The sequence below is a fragment of the Psammomys obesus genome, unplaced genomic scaffold, assembly GCF_907164565.1.
Source record: "Psammomys obesus unplaced genomic scaffold, mPsaObe1.curated_primary_1811, whole genome shotgun sequence".
Classification (NCBI taxonomy): Eukaryota; Metazoa; Chordata; class Mammalia; order Rodentia; family Muridae; genus Psammomys; species Psammomys obesus.
The window spans coordinates 19,112,381-19,128,676 of NW_026596040.1; the positions used below are offsets into that span (position 1 = coordinate 19,112,381).

The 16,296-nt window shown below is 37.4% G+C and overlaps 1 protein-coding gene across 2 annotated transcripts in view; it reads left to right on the forward strand.

Moving 5' to 3' along the window:
- Slc12a2 (solute carrier family 12 member 2) overlaps positions 1-16,296 on the forward strand; it is a 78,396-nt gene that overhangs the window by 39,728 nt on the left and 22,372 nt on the right. For both annotated transcript variants that reach the window (XM_055622601.1, XM_055622602.1), the window contains exons 14-17: positions 1,005-1,160; positions 2,360-2,459; positions 7,185-7,296; positions 9,271-9,411. In XM_055622601.1, coding sequence (XP_055478576.1) covers positions 1,005-1,160; positions 2,360-2,459; positions 7,185-7,296; positions 9,271-9,411 — 509 coding nt within the window. The remainder of the gene's footprint in view (positions 1-1,004; positions 1,161-2,359; positions 2,460-7,184; positions 7,297-9,270; positions 9,412-16,296) is intronic.

The following is a 16,296-nucleotide window of genomic DNA, read 5'->3' on the forward strand; positions in this document are numbered from 1 at the left end:
TCAGTGTTCAAAGATCTCTATCATGAAGTACACTGATAATCTATTTCTTTCAGAACATTAAAAATAGCATTGTCATATTAAAGAATTATTTCCTATTTTAAAAATGTCTTTCCTATTTGCTTACCTGAGTCAATTCTCATAACACTGTTACTATTTAATAACTTTCAAAACTGTTCCCTTTCAGTGTTGAGAACTGAGCCTGGTGCTTCATGCATGATAAATACACACTTTACCACTGAGCCTGTGTCCCAGCCCCCAACATGTTCTTTATACAATGAGTTCTGTGGAATTCTAACATAAGGGGGCTCTATCAACTGAAAGAGTACCATGGGGCCTTTGTTATAAACAGGCAAGGGCTGGAAATCAGGAAAAGAATGGAAAATACAGAAGGATTTAAGTTTGTTAGAACAGGCCAGATAGTGTGGCCTGTTTTTCTAACAGAAAAGGAAGCATGAACACGCATGTTTTAGCCTCAGTTTTACTTTCAAAATAAAATTTTATTGAAGTAGTTAATATCATTGGCTATTAGTGACAAGTTTAAAACGTTGTAACATTTACGATTAGTATTATGTTCATAAACACTAAATGGAAATTTATGAATTTCTTGAGTTCACGCCTAGATTTGTTGCATGGGTAGATTGCTTGAAATGTTTTGTGTATCCATTGGAACATGGGTGCGTTTCACGCTGAAGACCGGAGAGTAAAGCCACCCTTCTTAGGAGTCCATTCAGAACCTTCCCTTTGTATGCTACTTCTCTATATTGCACTATGGTGGGTTGATTGAAATTTCTAAAAGATTATATTGCCTAAAAGTCTGAGAAGATGCAGTGATAGAGTACTGTCTCCAGTCATTGAGAATCATCAAAGCCATTGTGATGAATAGTCATTGACCTCACTGTTAGGTGTTACCCTTGCACTTACTCCTTAAAGTCGTGTGAATATGTCAACCATAAGGAAATCTGTCTTACACATGCCCAGTGACGGTTTCTGTCTGTCGTTGTTAGGATGGCGCCCTGCATTCAAATACTACAACATGTGGATATCCCTTCTCGGGGCAGTTCTTTGCTGCATAGTGATGTTTGTCATCAACTGGTGGGCCGCATTGCTGACCTATGTCATTGTTCTTGGACTGTACATTTATGTCACTTATAAAAAGCCAGGTCAGTAGACTTCGTTATTTAGTATTTCACGCTAGAAAACATTGGCAAATTTCTGTTACTTTTTTTATTCAAGCAACTTTCATATATTTGAAAAGGTGTCACATGTCAAACTTACAATACCTTCTTTCCAAATAATTTTTTTTTGTTTTTGAAGTTCACTTAGTTTCAATGAACTACTTTGAAATGTTTAATTCCTATAGAATTTCATTCTCACCCAATAATTAAATATGACTAACCTTATTTTAAGAAAACTAATATGACATTCTGTTGCACTTAATATGTTTAAAAATTACTCAAAAATCTGAAGGTTTCAGATTTTTCAATACTACAATAGCTACTAACCAAATGTGTGTGTGTGTGTGTGTGTGTGTGTGTGTGTGTGTGTGTGTGTTGCTTCTTGTTGCTTTAGAACTGCTGTGTGGCATGGAGTTTAAGCACTGGGAAGGTGTAACTTTCCCAAAATAAGTAAATGTAAAAGATCTTAACTGAGAAATAATTAGTGATTACTATCTTTTACATTGGTGATGTTTAGGTTGATCTACATATAAGGTGATGAGGGGAGAGATTATTAAGAGTGGTTCAGTATACAGAAAAAGATCAGACAAAAAAGTTAGGAAAGTTTGGTCTACTGGGATAAACCAGAAGATGACTAGTTAAAATACAATGGTTTCAAATGCTGATGAAACATTTTTAATCTGGATAAGAAATGATGAGCTTTGGATTCAGATGGTGGCTCTAGAAAGGAATGGATAAAGGAGCTATATTTTTAACTTTTAGGAGCAATTACTCTTCTAAAATACCTTTTAAGCATATTTTAATGTGTTTAAAATCATTCAAGGCCCAACTTTTTTATTTAACAGGAAAGGATGTTTGCATGTTTAAATAGGTTGAACATAGTTACTGAATTTATAATCTGCCCCTTTTCCTTTCAGGTCAGCTACATAAAAAATAATCTTAAAATGTATTATTAAGTGATTGTTTTGTTATGTGAACATGTCTATAGTGACATCATCATGCAGCAACAGACATGATGATGATCTTAATCCTCTTCTATATGCTGGAGCCATGTGAAGTTATAGAATAGTAGTTTGTTTTACAGTTGACTTATAAACATGAAACTCCTGCTCAGTTTGCTGTTAGTCCTTTGGTTTGAATTGGTTGCCATTGGTACTGTACTGCATAAACCTGTTTTCCCACAGATGTGAACTGGGGGTCCTCCACACAAGCCCTGACTTACCTGAGTGCACTGCAGCATTCAATCCGTCTTTCTGGTGTGGAAGACCATGTGAAAAACTTCAGGTAGGTGACAGGCTACCATTGTCTGGTGGCCAGTCAGTCAGTCCTAAACCTTTCATTCTTCCGTAGCGCTTCATATGGAAGAGTACAAAATATTCTGTTCTGTTTGGCAGTTAATTATTCAAAGTCAGCCAAATCATACAAAAAACTTACCTTCTTTTGGAAAAGGTTATGAAAGTTTTGGAACTGTTATTTAAAGATTTTATTTAAATATTTTTTTTCTCTTTGTAACCATTCATGTTGTATACCTACTTATAAATTTCTTTTCAACTTTTTATGTGTATGGATGTTTTGCCCACATGTATGTCTGTGCACCACTGGCATGCTGGTGCCTGCAGATGCCAGAGGAGGGCAATAGATCCCCTAGAGGAGGAGGGTATTAGAGTCCCTGGAACTGGAGTTACCAACAGTTGTGAACTGTTAGGTGAGTGTTGGGAACTGACCCCATAAGAGGTTTACTTTCTTTTTTCTCCCATATGCTTGAGGCAGGGTTTGACTATGTAGCTCTGGGTGGCTTGAACTTTCTTTGTGTAGACCAGGCTAACCTTGAACTCACAGAGATCTGCCTGTCTCTGCCACCTGAGTGCTGGGATTAAAGGCATGCACAACCATGCCTGGCTAAGATAGTCCTGTTTTGATACACCCATTATTTAAATTTTATTAAGACTGAATATTTAGTCATTCACATTTCTCAACATCTGGCTAGAAACCACTTGCAGTGATAAGACTGTGCTTTTGGCTAAGGAGTACTTGCACTGTACTTTCCTTAGCAAATGACTTTATATATTTATCACTAGTCTGTTCTTAGTCTCCAGTGAAACTTGTGCAATATATTGCTAATAATGAGTTAGATTCAGTTGCTGAGCACTGTTGATGCTTTTCTTCATTAAAAAAAAAATATTTTTTAATTAAATTTTTACTTTTTTGTATTATGTACAGTTTCTTTACTTTGTAACCCAGCTGTAGCCCCTCCCTCACTCCCTTATTCATGTATATAAAGTCTAAGAAATTTTAGCTTATTTATATATTTATAAAATATTTCTTAAATTGATAAAATGTTTAGCTGTGAACAGGTGACTTTTTTTCGTCATGAATTATATTTTGTTAGCTTCTACAGTACACAGAAACTTGTTCCAGAAAACAGCTTTGAAGAGGAGATACATTTCAGGATAGAATTGCTCTTCCCATAAGGAGAATTTGTGTGTATTCCTTGGGTTGCTCTCTTTTCTCTAAAATGAAAAGTTCCCAGAGACCAAGGCTTTGCATGTGAGAGAGGAGGAAAACAACAACAAAAAGGAAAAAAAAAAAAAAAAAAAGGAAGGAGAGCCCTGAGCCCTGGTAGAAAATCATTACTGTCAGCATATCCGGGGTAGTTGATGTCAAGTATGACAGGAAAACAGAAATTATTCTCCTGTGACTTGTGTAACAGAAGATGTGGAAAAAAAGTCACAATTAATTTTAAACCAGCAAAAGCTTGCTTGCATTTGTTAGTGGATCTTTTGAAGTTTCTTTTTTCTTTTTCTTTTTCTTTTTTTTTTTTTAAATCCCAGGGTTTTTTTGTTTGTTTGTTTTGTTTTTGTTGTTTATATAACCCAACTATCCCATAAATCAACTCCTGCCTCTGGCCTTCCCAAGTCCTGAAATTATAGGCACGTGTGTTTCAGTTTTCATTGAAATTATAGTAAACATAGCACAAAGAGGAGAGTTTGTAAAATTTTGCTATGAAAACCAATACTTGACTTATCCTCCGTGTTCCTTTTCTTGTTGTATAGGCAGTAGTTTCAGCAATTAGCTGCTTCATTACCTGCTGGTTTTGTATTAATTCATAATGTGTATTTATCTTGTGTGAATTCTGATTTTTGTTTAGTCCTTATCTTCTGTCTTTCTGACCATAGTACAAGGGTGTATTCCTCCCGTACTTCCAATACATTTTATGGCGTTACTTTGATTAATTTATATTAACATTTATGTTTTTATGACTTTAAACAAGGTGGACACAGTGTAAATTCTTTTGGGGGGGGCTTTTTTGTTGTCTTATTAAAAATTCTTTTAATTTTTTTTTGTATTTATCTCAGTATTCATCAAAGTCACCAAAAATTAGAGTTACCCTGAAGTTTCTTTCTCATTGTTTGTTTTTTCTTAGTTTGGGTTCTTGCATCTAAAGTGCAATATTTATTATGTTTCTTGACAATGAAGTTGTGCGTTGGTGGGGAGGACTTGCCATTCCAGTCCTTAATGTAGATTAATTAATACAGCTTTGCTCATTCTTTGGGGAATTTAAGTCATCTTAAAGGCTTTCTTTTTGATCTGATTAGATTTCTCAGAAATGAATATTTTAAGCTTTTTGTGTGTTCTTGTTACCAGAGTTCTGAGAGTCAGGCAGCGAGGGAGGTGGAGGTTTCATAAGCAACTTTCTAAGTCACCCCTGCCCTTAGCTAGTCTCAGTATCTCCTAGACCACAGAGACCTCTTTAACTAGTAGCCAAGTGGGTTTGAGGAGAGCAGGCAGTTGTCCCTCAAAGTGATGGCAATGACTAGACTCTTCTTACTTGCTTCTATGTGCTGCACGTGAGACCAGTGTTCTTGAGTTTGCGTTTTTTAACATGGCTTCACTGCTGTCTTCAGAGCTTCTTGGAGATGCCTGGTTACTAACTTCATGTTGCTGTGTTTGAGGTTTGGAATCGGTAACTTGACAGCATTCCTGTTCTCATTTAGTGTTTTCATGATGATCAGCTCCTTCACTATTCTGCTTGCTTTACAGCTTTCCAGATTTTAGTGGTTTACTGTCATGTTTTTTTCCACATGGCCTTTGTAATTTTATAACTTCAGCAGAATTATATTGTTTAGAGGAGACTCTAAATTACTCTAACAAGAAGCTTTTCAAAGTGCAGTAATTGAACAAGGAAGGCATAGGTAAGATGTCCAGTCATGGATGGTTCATGGCAGGTAGACGGATTTGGTCATTTGGCACCTCTAATCCTTATGTATTGGCATTTTGCTGTTCCCTAAAAGATGTTTTGTCTTTATGATCAAAGTGATCACTACATCTATGATCTAGCTTGTAAGAAAGAAAGTATAGGGAACAACTGTCTTCTAAGTAGTGTGGCCGGGAAAAGGAACACCTTATGGGTTGTTATGGGTTCTAAGTTACTCACAGTCACTTTATTCTTGGAAGGTGGAGGGGGTGTTCCATAGCTGGAGAATGTGGCACCTGCAGAAGCTGAAAAGTGAGACAGACAGTAAGAAGAGGGCATTGAGCAGTCTGGGCCATGATGTTCTGTTGATTACTCCAAAGTAACTCCTAGAGTTGATTTTTAGCTACTTTACTAAAATTCTGAATAAGTCAGTATTTTTAAAAGTCTTTGTTAATCTTTTTATTATTTTAGGGACTATTCTAATTTAGAATTAAATTTTTTTAAAGATCCATTTAGTTTTATTTTATGTATATGTGTATCCCTGCCCACATGTATGTCTGTGAATGAAAGAGGGCATCAGACCCTCTGCAGTGAGTTCCAGGCTGTTCTAGTCACCATGTCGGTGCTGGAAACATTGCCCTGGTCTTCTGCAAGCACAGAAAGTGCTGGTATCCACAGAGCATCTCTCCAGCCCTTACCTTAGGAGTTCTAGTTGGCTCTTCGCTTTTGTTCAGTTATAGATGTTGCTAATTTAAGGAATTCTGCCAATCATTTTTGGTGGATAAAATAAACACTGGATATCATATGAACAAGATTGATTTCCCCTAGTTAGTGAAAATCAGTCTTTTGTTTTGGTTTTTGTGTATGTATTTTTTTTTTTTAAGTCAGGGTCTTCCTCTGTGGTCCTAACTGTGTTGGAACTTACTATATAGACCAGGTTGGCCTTGAACTCACAGAGAGCTGCCTGCTTCTGTCTCTCCTATGCTGGGATGAAAGGCATTCACCACCATGCCCAACCAAAAAACAGTAGTTTAAAACATCTAAATATTTTGTTAACTTCTCATGTTTATGGAGATAATTGAGTGCAGTTTTGGCATTCATCGTTATTAACTAGAATTAAAAGATTTTAGTCCACTAGTAGAACCTGTAGTTCAGACTACTGTATTTGATTTTACTTACCCCACAGCCTTAAGAATAAAGTTAATAAGATGGAGATCTGATCCATGAAGTAGGTGTCGTTATGCTGAGATAGAACCTACCTGTTTATATTATGGCTTAGTTGTGCCCAGTGGTTTTACAGGATCTATGAAATGACTGGAACAGTTAGGACCTTTGAAGATAAAAATTGTTATGTCGCTTTTAAATGATGTGGTAATTACCCAAAAACTCAGTGTGTAGAATTACCTGTTGTTGGAGAGGGGCATCTGGTATGATACTTTTACAAAGCTTTGTATTTTTCTGTTATTTATTTATTTTTATTTCTAGTCATCTCCTTAGCAAAATCATGCTGGTGCTATGCATTCTTTCAAATGTTTAGTTATATTTATGTCTGTACCCATGTGCCCTGTGTCTTGGGGGGCCTTCACAGCCAACTGCAGTTACAAGTAGTTGTAGCCCCTGACTTGGCTGCTAAGAACTGAGCTTGTTTCCTTTGGAAAAGCAGTGATCACAGTTAACTACCAAGCCATCTCTCTAGCCCCATGTAGCCTGTATCTTCAAGATGATTTCTTAAAGTTCTTTGTAGCATTGTTCTTAGAGAAACTACATAAAAATTTGAAAGTGTTTTAATTTTTTTTTTTTTAATTTTAAATTAGGCCACAGTGTCTTGTAATGACAGGCTCTCCAAACTCACGGCCTGCTTTATTGCATCTGGTTCATGACTTCACAAAAAATGTTGGCTTGATGATCTGTGGCCATGTGCATATGGTAAGTATCACTTTGTTTTAGAGTAAAATGTTTTCACTCATCAAATGGACTGTAATTCATAGACCTTTATAGACTGGAAATCATTAGACAAATCTGTAGGACTTTTATCTTTAAGATGTTTTCTTCAATGTACTTTTTCTTTAAACTGTCAAAAAGCAACATTTTTTAAAAAGATGTAGCTATTTTGAACTGTTTTGATTTTAACCAGGAGTAAGAAAAATATCTAAAATAGTAAATTTTTACCCAAAAGGGTAATGCTTTTTTTTTTTTTCTTAAATCATTTTGGATATTGAAAACAGTTGTGAAATGATTCCTCACCTGTTCTGCATAAGAAACTAAGGTAGCGCTTTCTTGCGGCACCTCCTGGCTGTTGTATTAAGATGAAGCTGAATATCACCTTCCCAACCATTGGCTGTTGGAAACTCACTGAAATGGACTGCAAACTTTGTACTTTCTGAGAAGTAGTTGCTGATGCTCTGGCAGGGTTCATTGGACCAAATCTGGTGGGGACAACAGTTTCTCATGAAGCAGGTTGTTTTGGTCCTCAGCAGAGTGCACCTGCTATTGAGTAAGTGGCATTCCTGTTATAGACCAAGGAAGAGTTTTGAAGAGAGGAAGTGCAAGACTGCTTGAGATATACCATAGATGCCAATCTGAGGGCTCTCACCTTGGAGACTATAAAGAGAGAGAGATTCCTAGATGATAGCTACTACACCTCAGTAACTAAGGTGTAGAACCCAAAAACTTATCAGTCTCTAAAGAAGATGATGTTCACTAATGTGTTGTCAGAGAACCCTTAAAGAATGCAGGAAGCCCAGGACCAAAGCACCCAAGGTCCAATATCACATTGCTCTACGAGCCTTGTAACACAAGTGCCCATGTGTTTCTCTGAAGAAACAACACACTGAGAAAATGAGAAGGCTGCAGAATATGCTGTTTGGCCAAGAGAATAAAGAAAGCCAAGGAAACACGCCAGGAACAGATTGCCAAGAGATGTAGGCTGTCTTCACTGAGAACTTCTACTTCTAAATCTGAGTGCAGTTAAAAATAAGCCTTTAAGAGTAACAGATAAGTGATAAGCCTTAGGGGATGAAAAAGAAAAAAAAAAGCTAGAATGTCAGTTTTGTTTCTTTCTCAGACTCTGCCCCCTTATTTAGGTGCCAGAAATGTGTGTTGTGCATTGTGTTGTAACTCCTGTGACAGCTGCTCTTAGTTGCAAGCCAAGGCCACAAGCACACACATGAATACCTGAATGTGTGTGTGTGTGTGTGTGTGTGTGTGTGTGTGTGTGTAGGACTTGTTGTCAGCATTGACCCCAATTAGAGTTTTCCAGTTTGTCTCTACTTCATCCCTTGAAGGTGCCTTCAGTACAAAATGTTACAAAGAAGGCAATTTCCATACTTAGGAAAGATTGTATTTTCTTTTACACATTTATCTTTAAGCGAAATACTTTTAAATCCTTTCAAATTTTTGTTTTACATATTTTATATGTTTCATGAAAGGATCAAAATGTCACTTTGAAGCAACCTTACTTGCTTCGTCTACTAGCAGAAGCATATGCCTTTTGATTTTCAATGATATTCTCAAGTTCCTGTGATTTAATAACCCAGGAACTTAGACCAAATAGGAAACTTTCTGTAGAGAAATAGAAGGGTTTTATTTTGCTTTGTGTAATCTCTTTTCCATTTTCAGTAATTGCAAATTTCTCTCATTAATTTAGGATTGAAATATTTTGTTCTAAATCTTTTTACCTTCCTTTTCCAGGCACAGCAGTGCTCTCCCTTTCTGTATAATCTTAAGTATTAGGAAGAATTCATTCAAGGGAGAATGAAAGACTTATTGCACTTTTCCTATCACAACGCCTAAGCACATTCTTTCAAACCAATATTAAAGGGGATATCTTTCGTATATGGATTTGTGTAAAAAAAAAGATTGTCTTTCAAATGCAAATCTTGATAATGTTTTAATTTAAAGGGCCCTCGAAGACAAGCTATGAAAGAGATGTCCATTGACCAAACCAAATATCAGCGATGGCTAATTAAAAACAAAATGAAGGCTTTCTATGCTCCGGTTCATGCAGATGACTTGAGAGAAGGTGCCCAGTATTTGATGCAGGTAATGAGCCTTCCATGTGGCTCCATGTGATTAAAGCTTCTATGCTCTCTCATTCTTTCTTCATGGGAATATAAATGTACATCATTTAAAAAATATCTTTAAATCACTGATTTTTTTAAAAATTTAAAGTTCTACAGAAATTATGTGCTATAGGGTGACACAAAGGACCTATTTTAAAGTTACTTTGGCCTCTTAATCTTTTCGTTAGATATTTCTCACTTCCTCTTTACACTAGGGTTGTTTTTAAAATGTTGAGTCATAGCTATCTTTATTTGGCTTTTCAAAAATTCTTGTCCTTTGTATTTCTGTTTATTTGCTAGCTCTAAGTTTAGACGTCTCTTTCTACTTTATGTATTTTATAGGCATCACAGTAGGAAATTTGGACTCAGGCCTAGGTTTAAATGTTAGTGCTGTTGCTTTCTTATTATGGATTTTGGACCAAGCTATTTACATGATTTCTGAACTCTACTCTCACTGTCTTGAAGGTAATAGGGAGATATAAATTGAGACAGCATTTGCCAACCAATCTTAACCCACCAAACAAATATTAAAAGTAGAAACAGCTCTGACCATGGAACTGTCTATTAAAAGTGGGGTGAGCCTCCCAGCACTATACTGAGTCCATCCTGTTGCACTTCTTAGAACTTTGTTCAGAATGATCCACAGTCTTTAGAAGGACAGGAAGTGAATAGGGTTGCTAAGTAATTACCACACTGTTGTATGGAAACTGCCATAATTCAGTGATGGCAGAAAGTGGCCACTCACACAGAAAATACACTGTATGATACAAGTGGCTTTAAAAGGGTTGTCTGTAATAAGTGCTTATCTATGAAAAAGGATTGAAATAAGTCCTTACAAAGACTGCAAAAACCATTTTGAAGCAGTGTTTGATTTATGCCTTTATAATCTCAGGGCTTGGGACACTGAGGATGACCATTAGTTGAAGACCAGCGTGGGACAGGTGATCAGAACAGGCCTTCCAAAAGAGAAAGAGAAAGAAGGCCAGATGTGGTACCACACATCTGTAGTCTCAGCACTTGAGAGGTTGGGGAGGAGCATGTGACTTTGGCCAACTTGATCTAAATCGAAACAAATCCATCATTTTTAAGATGGATTAAAGGCCTAAAGATAAAATCCAAATTTTAAAATTTAGGAGAATATATAAAATACTTAGAGAATAATTTAAGTTAAACCCAGAAAATAAAACTCAAGAATATCAGTAATCTTTTAAAAGTTTAAAACTGAGATTTTAAAGGAAACATAAAAATGAAAAGAAGAGGACCCCTCAGACCAAGTGAACCTAAGAATCCTGACATATGGCCAGTAAAAGAACAGTGTAGAGTATGGCCTGAGATACTGTAAGTCAGTCAGTGAGAGAGGGGGAAAAGAGGGAAAGAAACCAAAGCTAGATTACGGGAATGAAAGCAATTCTCTGCCAATGTTGACCAGAATCACTCCTGCCAGATTTTAAACTGTTGTAGTAATCCATGCCAATAATCACTATTGGACAAGATCTGATTGTTTAAAGGACTAGAGAACAAAACTAGGCTACATGCACACCTCTTCACATGTAAAGAAAAGTCTATGAAGTTTAAGTTCCAGGTACAAGAAACCATCTTTGAATGTTTGGTCAGGGTTGTTTAAGCAACTCCCCAAACAATCTCAATGGACCCTTCATTTTCTCTCAGGGATTGCGGATAAGGGTTTAGTGCTGATGATACCATACGTTTAGGGTGTGGGACTTGGATGGTTTGATCTGGTTCTGACCTGAAAGCCTGTTTTCCTGCAGTCTAGCTTCCATGAATCCAGAAAACACAATGTAACCTGCTAAGGGAGGAAAACAATTTAACAGTTCAACACAAATGCAACATCGGTGAAGCAGAACAGTTCATCAGCGTGGCAAGGTGTACACAAGTGGGCAGGAAGTGGCACTCACATGTTGGAGGCAACCAGCAGCTGTCTAACTATATAAAGTCCATCAGCAGGGAGGAGATATGCCAGGCACTGGAACTAGCCAGCTTACCCAGGCTAGTGAGGTCATGGGCCTTAGAGAAGAATTCACTATTGCCACTGGGCAGCATCATTCATAATAGCTAAGCACAATCATAATTAATTTCAACAAAGATCGGATAATTAAAATGTAGACTGCTGTCATTCTATAAAATTACTGCATACAGTTGAAAAGAACTGCACATATCCATGTGGGCAGATTTCAGGGCTAAAAAGAGCAACTCTTAAAAAGAATATGATAAGAATGAAGGTGCAATTTTTAAAAATTGCAAAGATTTTACCTGATGTGTCGCTAAATAATAGAACTTCTAGTAAACGTGAGAAGTGCACATGAAGGCACGTGCTGTGCGTCGTGTCTATTGTATTGTCTGGCTGGCCTGTATGATTACTGCTTGGTGCTGTGTACCTTTTTGTAGTCAGTGATATTTTAGGACTTTAGGTGTCATGCTGTGCCTGAGTGAATCCTACTGGCTTTTGTAAAAGTTACAGAAACATTTTGATAATCACTTTCACATAAAATAATTTTTATGAAGAATTTTTTTCCTTAAAGAAAACTCATTAAAACACAGATTTCTGTTTCCCTCCCACAGTGAAACAGGTATGTGGTAAAGTCCAAGCAGAGGTAGATGGATCTGGGCATTCAAGGCCAGCCAAAGTCTACAGTTTCAGGACAGCCAGGGCTACAGAGAGAAATCTTGTTTCGAAAACCAAGACAAAACAACAAACAAAACATATATCCATATACTTAGTTTTTCTGATATTTTTAAAAATTAATTATTTATTTTTAATTAATTTATTTTTATTTTTATTTTTTATATTAATCACAGGTTATTTACTTTGTATCCCAGCCATAGCCCCCTCCCTCGTTCCCTCCCAATCCCACCCTCCCTCCCTCATCTCCTCCCTGCCCCTTTCCAAGTCCTCTGATAGGGGAGGACCTCGAGCCCCTTCCATCTGACCCTAGCGTATCAGGTCTCTTCAGGACTAACTGGCTGCAATGTCCTCTTCTGTAGCCTAGCAGGGCTGCTCCTCCCTCCGGGGGTTGGGGGTCGAAGAGCTCGCCATTGAGTTCATATCAGAAATAGTCCCTGTTCCCCTTACTAGAGAACCCACTTGGGCTATATTAGAGCACGGGTTCTAGGTTATATCCATACATGGTCCTTGGTTGGAGAAAGAGTCTCATGAAAGACCCCTGTGCCCTGATATATTTGGTCCTTGTGGAGCCCCTGTCCTCTCCAGGTCTTACTAACTCTCCCTTCTTTCATATGATTCCCTGCACTCTGCTGAAGGTTTGGTTATGAGTCTTAATGTCTGCTTTGATACACTGCTAGGGAGAGTCTTTCAAGGGCCCTCTGTGGTAGGCTCCTGTCCTGTTACTGGTTTTCTCCTACCTCCTATGTCCATCCCATTTGTCTTTCTAAGTGAGGATTGATCATCTTACCCCTGGTCCTCTTTCTTGTTTGTCTTTTTTAGGTGTATAGATTTCAGTATATTTATCCTATCTTATAGGTCTATATAATAAATTACAGTTTATTCACTTTGAATCCCAGCTGTAGCCCCTTCCCTAGTCCCCTTCCAACCCTGCCCTCCCTCCTTCTTTCCCTCCCATGCAGTGCTAAGGTATGAAGATAATGCTGGGAGGGAAAGGCTGAGGGGAGCTGGGGTGTATGTTAGAAGCGTGATGTAGGTGACTGTTGTGACGTGATGCACCGCTATCAGTGATAGACTCTAAAACTGATTTTCTGAACACTAGTGAAGTATGTTCTGGAAAAGATAGTTGTTTCAGTAAACTTTTCTTAAATACATACTGCTTCATGGAGACTGGAAATAATATCTCTCTTGTAATAGTAGTATCTTCCAGGATATTTATTCCTAATTTCGTAAATTAAAGCTTTGAGGGACTAGAGCTCAGTGGTAGCGTACATTTTTAGTTTGTGTGAAACCCTGAGTTCAATCCCTTGTACCAAAACAAAGAAGCCATTTCAGTAATAATAAGACTGATGTTCTGCAAGAACATGACCTTGATAGTATTTTGTACCATCAATAAATTACTGGCTATCTTGTGACTTGGTTGTGTTAAACAGCTGTCATACTTGAAAGTAATGCTTGGTTCTCTTCAACAGCCCCGACTCCACCATCACTTTGCACAAAACAACAAAACAAACAAACAAACAAAAACAACTTCACGGTTAGTCTACCCAGCAGATAGTTTTGCTTTTAGAAAAAGGTGGAATATTCTTTATTGTTCATTTAAGGAAAGGGTCTTTTAAATGCAAAATCTTAGTCTCTTAGAGATATTTGTACAGGAGAACAAATTTAAGATGATTGTAAGCTTGCAGGGTAGCTCTATTTCCTGTTTCTTAATCATGCCAAATACTTAGGACAGTGGCCCATGGCCAGGCCTTTGATAAATATTTGAATTCATTTAATGTTTTGCAAAAATAAAATGATTTAGACCATAGACAAAATCAACTTGGAATGTGTCTCCAACATAAATGAGAGCTCAAACCATAAAACTTAAAGAAAACAGAGTTAAATCTTCATGACTTTGGATCTGGCAGTGGACTCAGTAATGACATCAAAAGCATGAAGGTTAAAACAGAAATAAATTGGACATTTTCTGACTTAAGATATTTTCTGCAGAAGACATGGTAAAGAAAGTGAAGACAACTTACTGATTGGGAAAATATTTCTATCAATTTGATAAAGGGTTTTTTCCTAGTTAATAACAACGTAACTTAGCAATAGCTTCTGTGATGAGACACCATGACCAAGGTAACTTACAGAAGAAACAGTTTCTGGTGTGGGTTTGGTTTCAGAGGATGAGTCCATGACCATCTGACAGTGAGCATGACAGCAGGCAAGCAGGCATAGAGATGTAGCAGGAGCTGAGAACTTATATCCTGACCCACAAGCAGAAAACAGAGAGGGAGCTGCCTGGCCTGGTATGAGCTTCTGAAACCTTGAAACCCTGTGACACCTCTCAACAAGGCCATACCTCCTAATCCTTCCCAGACAGTGCACCAACTGAGGAAAAAGCATTTATATATGAACCTTTGGAGGCTATTTTCACTCAAACCACCACAGGTTTTGATATCTATAATATGTAAAGAAAAAAAAAAAAAAGAAAGAATTTTTTCTCAAAATAACAGAACTTGAAAATTGCTAGTTGGGTAAAGAAAAAAGTTATATGTATCTCCAGTACATATGTAAAAAGATGTTCAATAGCATTAGTTTTAAAGGAATTATAAATCAAAACCACAATGAGATACTAGGTCAGTATACTAGGATAGCTATAAAGTGGGGTTTAGAAAAAGTTGAACCTGTGTTTTACTGATTGTGAATATAAAATGCTATAGATACTATAAAAATTAAGTTGATTGTTCCTCAAAAGGAAAACTTAAAAAGACTTGTGACTGTCAGTCGTCCTGCATTCCTTGACATTTACCCTTACTAAACTGAAGAGGCAGAGTTTTGTTTTTGGTTTTTGGTTTGTTGTTTTTTTTTTTTTTCAATATAGTAACTTGCTACTGCACCATCATGCAATGTAGCCAAAAGGTACAAATTAGAAACAGTTGAAGTGCAATCATCAAACAAATGGATAAGCAAAATGAGCCGTGGATATGTACGTGCAGTATCGTTATCTGCAGAAAGGAATAGAGTTGCACAGCCTGCTAACTGAAGTAAGCTAAACACCAGAGTTCTGGGATTTCATTCATGAAGTAAAGGGGCGAAAGGGAGAACATGAACAGCTATGAATAGCAGTTACAGAGCAGTTGTAGAATTTCTGAATGGAGTGATGAAAACATTTTGGAAATAATGATATGTTACCTGGCAGTATGGTGGACATGATATGTACTGCTTAAAATATTAAACTTGTTAACTTTGTATCATAATTCACTTATGTGTGTAAATGTTTGCTTGTTAGTGTATGTGTGGACTTGTAGGTCTAGGCCAGAGATCAACCTCAGATGCCATTCTTGTGGATGTAATCCTTGCTCTTGTTATGTTGTTTTGAAATGCTCTTTCACTCTTTACCTGAAACTTGTCAATTTGTGTGGCTTGGCTGGCCTGTGAGCCCCAGAGAAATGACTGTCTCTACCTCCCATCACTGTCTTCACATTTGTTCTAGGGTTGAACTAAAGGTCATCATGCTTGACTACAAGCATTTTCTGACCAAACTCTATCCTTAGCCCTTACCCCAATTTTAAAAACCTTCCCAAACCTAAGTATTACTGCAGGATATAATTTCTTACTTGTAATTAGACAACAAAAACACTTCTAAAGGATATTTTGGGGGCTGATGGATAATTGTTTTTGTTTTTGTTTTATTAAATTTTTATTTTTTAATATTAGTTACAGTTTATTAACTTTGTATCCCAGCTGTATCCCGCTCCCTCATTCCCTCCCAATCCCATCCTCCCTCCCTCATCTCCTCCCTGCCCCTTTCCAAGTCCACTGATAGGGGATGTCCTCCTCCCTTTCCATCTGACCCTAGCTTATCAGATATCTCCAGGACTGGCTGCAGATTCCTCCTCTGTGGCCTACCAAGGCTGTTCCTCCCTCGGGGTGGTGGGGATGTCAAAGAGCCAGCCATTGAGTTCATGTCAGAAATAGTCCCTGTTCCCCTTACTAGGATACACACTTGGATACTGAATTGTTAATCATTTGAATTACAGCTCTTTAATTGTGTCTGTGTTATGTGGCTTTTAAAGACAGGATCTTTCTCTCTGTTTCTGATACTGTGTAGCCCTTTACACTCACTACACATAGACAGTCTGGCTTCAGCCTCATAGACGGAAATCCCGTCACTTCCTCCTGAGTGTTGGGATTACAGGCAGCTTTTGGTGAAATTGCAAAATGCTGAACTACTGT